Source organism: Aulostomus chinensis, chromosome 12 (genome assembly GCF_037954235.1).
Source record: "Aulostomus chinensis isolate RoL2024-O1b breed Wild chromosome 12, RoL_Achi_v1.0, whole genome shotgun sequence".
Classification (NCBI taxonomy): domain Eukaryota; kingdom Metazoa; phylum Chordata; class Actinopteri; order Syngnathiformes; family Aulostomidae; genus Aulostomus; species Aulostomus chinensis.
The window spans coordinates 15,573,617-15,578,997 of record NC_141331.1 but is presented as its reverse complement, the minus strand read 5'-3'; the positions used below and the strand labels follow the sequence as shown (position 1 = coordinate 15,578,997).

The 5,381-nt window shown below is 40.9% G+C and overlaps 1 protein-coding gene across 1 annotated transcript; it reads right to left on the bottom strand.

Moving 5' to 3' along the window:
• Positions 1-370: 370 nt before the first annotated feature.
• Positions 371-5,144, bottom strand: u2af1 (U2 small nuclear RNA auxiliary factor 1). Its single transcript, XM_086221268.1, has 8 exons — positions 5,021-5,144; positions 3,612-3,699; positions 3,103-3,169; positions 2,690-2,739; positions 2,203-2,301; positions 1,953-2,086; positions 816-908; positions 371-686 (listed from the first exon to the last, which is right to left on the bottom strand). The coding sequence occupies exons 1-8, from the start codon at positions 5,062-5,064 to the stop codon at positions 563-565; spliced, it is 699 nt and encodes a 232-aa protein (XP_086077394.1). The 5' UTR covers positions 5,065-5,144; the 3' UTR covers positions 371-562.
• Positions 5,145-5,381: the final 237 nt, after the last annotated feature.

The window sequence follows — 5,381 nt, the reverse complement described above, 5'->3', positions numbered from 1 at the left end:
CAATCTCATTTGTTTTTAATCACCCGTGACACACTGTTGTAGTGATGAGTACATCTCCCTTCACACGCACACACCTACGCATGCGTGCGCACACACACTCTTTGTTCATCCTGGGAAGCGTTTCATCTTTTGTATTTATTTATGAGGATATAACCTCAGCTTGCCACCTGAGATTTAAATCACCAACAGACTACACGGCCCCATCACCTCATAAATCAAGGTTTGATATTCTAATAACACCAGCGCTCCAAAAAATGTGTTTGTGAACTGTGAAGTTCAGAAGCTCATGAGAATCAGGACAGCCCAACTTCAGACCACTGCTATCCAAATTCACACATTTATTGTCGTTACAAGAGTCACGAATCAGACGTGGTAAGTAAAAATGTTGCATTTAATGGGGATGAAGTTATTTCAGAAATCAAGGTAACAAGGTCCTCAATGCTGTCACAGCGTCATAATCAGGATCCTTTGAAATCGCCCTACAACTGATCTGGGAGGGTACAAACTTAAAAAAAAAGAGGGGGCGATAGAGGACTAGAGGAACATCTAGTTGGTTAGTGGTTCAGAACCGTCCTGAGCGCTCTCTGTCTCTGGAGCGACGTCTCTCGTGGTCACGGCCGCCTCCTCGACCTCTGTCCCTTGAGCGAGATCGTCTCTCTCTCGATCGTGACCGAGACCTATGGCGGCTGCAGAAGGGAAGGACAGATTATAATTTGAAACGCTGGCTAAAGAACGTCCTATATAACCGGCAAAATCAACGAGACAGGCAGGCCCGCCGAAGTGGGCCGATGTCAAGGTAATAAATGTGGTTGTACCCCTTCCTCCGGCGCCCGTACAGCTCTCTCCTCAGCTCACGTGAGATGGGCTTCAGATGCATGAAGTTGCAGAAGCCACCCCGAGTGCACTCCCTATGGAGAGAGGGAGAAAGCCATTTAAACCGGTGATTTCCTATTAACAAGAGAAAAACCTTGAACACACTGGGCACACAATGACAGCCACTGTTAGTACTTTAATAATGGTCACTAAACTATCTGAGCGGTGCAATACAAAAGAAACACTGTGTGACAGCTGCAAATATGACAGAAGAATACAAGAACTGTCTGACTTAAGAACACTGAACATGACATGAAGAAAAAAAAACAGGCCAGCCCCCCATTAATCAAACAGCTGACAGCTCTGAGAATGTGACCCCTGCCTAAACCCAACAGTACCAGGCTTCAGTTAGGTATGAAAGAGTTCAAACTGTTCTCAATTGTGAAGTCTGCCTCCAAAAGGGTCCAAAGTGAGAACCACTCAAATTTGTAAGTAGCTTGTTTCAACCTGTTCCAATCCTCCAGGGTGCTATAGCATCAGGTCCCACTGAAGAACTGTTCCAAAGTTTGCTTCAAAGTCTAGGAAGGATCAGGTCTTCTATTCAGAGGCCCCTGGTAGGTCTGTGGTAATTCTAAAAATCATCCGCAATCCTCGCCGCAACTCCTGTTAGAACCCGGTGCGAAGTGAAACATCTTTACAAGACAAAAACTTCCACTAGATCGTCCGTCCATCTCGACCCGCTGCAGCTGAGTATGTGTGAAAATGTGTTTGCTGACAGCTAACGTTCCACTGACTGAGTGAGGTCTCCTTGTCCTCGTTTTTAGTTTCTTCCTTTAACATCCTGTACTGTTCTGTAATGAGAACTACAAGTTCACTCCCAGAAGCTGAAAACAGCTCGACAAGTGAACAGCAGCATCATGCATGGTCACCTCTAATCAGAGAGTACAGGAGGACACGTCAGGAGGGTGAAGACGATCTGACATCGGTCCAAAATGCTGAGAAACACTAAAGTAATGTTTATGACATGACAACTCTTGAGGGTGATGACATATACATGATGTGAAAATTAACAGCAGTAGTTGGCTTTCACTTTCATGACCATTACGGGTCATTTCAGCGTATGCACGTTACTCACTCACCCCATTTCATACTGGCGACAGCAGGCTTCTCTGAAGTCTGTGACAGGAGACAGCTCAGCATGGATGGGTTGTCCATTAAACCATCGATTATTCAGGTCGATCACCGCTTTCTCAGCATCCTCTTCATGACGGAACTGCAGCGGGGCCACCAATGCATGAACAGGGAGTTAATGAAGAGAGAAATCTGGAGAGAAGATACAGCTCTGCTGGTTCAGAAGCAGTGGTGAGTTCATTTAGACCTGAGACCTACCTTCACATACACATTTCCCACGAGGTGGTCCCCGAGGTTGTCGCACACATTCATTTCCTCCACCTCTCCATACTTTTCCTCCATCTCTGTGAAGACCTCCTGACGTGGTGCGGGACAAACAAGTGTTGTGTTATAGTTAATGAACTATAAATCACGAGTCGCATAACATTTGGTACGTGTTTAAAGAAACATGGGACACTGTAAAGACGCGTCATAGAGACTAGACAACACTCAGCGTTCAGAGATTATAACTAATCTTCATCTTTCAACAGGATGCAAGGAGGTTTTTTTTTATTTTGATCCCATTTATTGTTGAGGTTTGACATTGAGATTAATAGAATTAAGGTCTGACACGACATAATGTGTAATGAATGTGTTCATACAAGCAAAACTATGTTTCCCTAAAATTGTAAAATATAAGTATTACTCTGTTCATCTATCCAATATCTGTTACACATTTGTCAATCCTCGGAATAGGATGAATTACCTCAAAAAACTCATCGTAGTGCTCCTGCATCTCCATGTCACTGATGGCACCTAGTGGTCACAACAGAGAATGACAACAAGGACAGAATACAGCTGCACACAGAAAATTCATCATCTCACTCCAAACTCATAAATTCCCTCCCCTTCAAATTGTGGACGTGTGCTGATAAAGTCCACCCCTGGAAGAATATCTGAGAATAAGAAATTGATGAATTCACATTTTGTATATAGATTTATACAAGTAATTCATACAATGCCCAAAGAAGGTATAATACCTAAAACTGACTTTGAAGGAGGCACTTGGCATTTGTCTTTAATAAATGATTTCCTGATCGATAACAACCTCTACCAGAGGCATTGGTACTGCTACTGCTGCATAGCAGACATGGGCTCTAATGTGGAGGAGACACTTACAGGTCAGACCGTCAGCAGACTGAGCGCTGTTCTGAGGGTTCCGGTAAATATTCAGGAGGGCAATTGTCTGGAACACAAGAGGTACATGTTTGGGATGAAACTTAGATCAGGGTTGATATCAAAGACAACTCCAGTCGTAGCAATGATTATAAGAAAACAACTTGGATTTTGAAGTTCATAACTTCAGATAACAATTGTGACCACAGACAAAGTGATATAGACAAAAATGCATAAAATACAATTTGCCAATCGATGTATCGACTAATCAGAGACCTATTAATAAAGGATAAGACCAGGAACAGTCAGATATGACCTGGGAGGAAGTTCTACCCTGCAGTGCCGCAACCCCATCATTAAATGAGTGAATACAACCTGTTTCATTCTCTTTCCCACTGCACCCGCAGGGTCTTTAAGCCTGGGCAAACTGACTAATAAAGCTGATCGATTATTGAGCTCAACTGAGTTTTGGTATGAGGGGAATACTACTATCTAGAAAAGTATCATCTTACCTGGCTGAATGTCGGCTTATTGTGTAATCTGGAGCAGCGATCGCCATGTCGGCAGGCGCCAATTTTGAAATAAAAGGAGCAGTTGACCCTGAAGACAAGAGAGAGAACAATGAGACTCTACTGAAGCACATTATAAAGTCTGGAAAGAAAATCTTGATAATAGAGTAAATCAAAGAGTTTTCAAGGGAATTAAACATCCAAGACACAATTATCTTGAACTAATATATTACAAAACACAATTTCCCTCGACAAATGTTAGACTCTAACTGTGTTATGTCTTATTTGATCCCAGTGTTTTGAGATATTTTTTGGATATTAACACGTTGGGCCACTTCATTTTGAAGACTACACTTAGGTTTATAGTTTTCATGTGCTCTTAAGAATGTGAACCCTCTTGAAGCAAACCTGTGGTATTGGAATAAATAAGAATTACATTTAAAATTAACTTGCCTTAAGATAACGCCAAAATTCACCCTCTTCCTCTTTAGAATACAGCTGTTCCTAAACATCCAAACAATAGAAAACCCTGTCCACTTATGTCCGTCTATTACTCCATTGTGGCTGAATATTAGGGTGGCCTAAGAGAGATAGACAGCTAAAAACAGATGTTTTGATGGTTTTTTTATTCATCAGTTTAAGCTATTTTTTAACTGTTTATCGTACTTTAAATTATGGTGCGATTACAAAGTATTTTAAAAACGCAAAAGACTTTAAAATGATAAAGTGATCACCAAAATGATCAATATACTTTATCATCCTATAAAATACATATATTGAATTTAATTTAGAACAGCATAAAGCTGGAGGAAAAGGCAACGTGAATGGAAGGATCTCGTCTTAAGAGTCACCATAATGAAGAACCTGTTCTCATTTATTTTTTGAAACCTATAACAAAAAAAACACGGTCAGATTAAACGTTTAGGGTTCTTGTAAAATCATTTCTGGATTGTATGTGTGAGCTAAATTTCCTGAATTGTAAAGCACGGGGAAGTTATTTGTGAAACCATGGCGTTAGCTTAAGTTCTCCTACATGTGTCTTTGTTGAATATTCCATTGTAACAAAGACTTGAATGAGTGGAGGACAGTAATTTAACTAGAAAATTACGTAGTATATTGCAGCTACTGAATAACTTCTACATATTTAACGGGTACTATCGTCGTATCTGTAACAACAGTACAGCGATGCTCAGCACTCAGGTTTTGCAGACCTGGTTAGCAGTTGCGGCGCGGTATTTTCCTGGGGTTAGCTAGCTAGCTAGCAGTAGCATTAGCCGCTAAAGACGTGGTAGCGACCCTGTGCTGTAAACAAAATCTATTCGTTGGTGCTGGGTCACGGGAGACTAACGTTTTCTTGAAAACTGTAAAACTAAAAGGCTTTACAATCACTTAAATCAATGTAAAGTACTTACTTATCTTTCTCTGTCCCAAAAATGGATGCCAGGTATTCTGCCATCTTGGCTAGCCAGTGTGTGGAACCGCTCCGTGTTCTTCACAATAAAAGCATCATTTCCACATTTCGCCATCTAATTCTGCAGACAATTGCCGAGTCCCTACAATATTAAAGCTTTGAGCTTATTCCAAACTGATGTAGTAAATGGATGGGAATCTTTGAGTATCTTAGGTATTTTTAAGTGTTTTTATTGTTTAAATACTCTGTGTTGACGAATATCATCATATTATCTTCTAAAATTCCTTAAAGGTCCTCTGACAAATTCAAACCCTATGGTCAGATTTCAAGACTCCTTATGAGTTTTGTGGTATTTTGTGTTG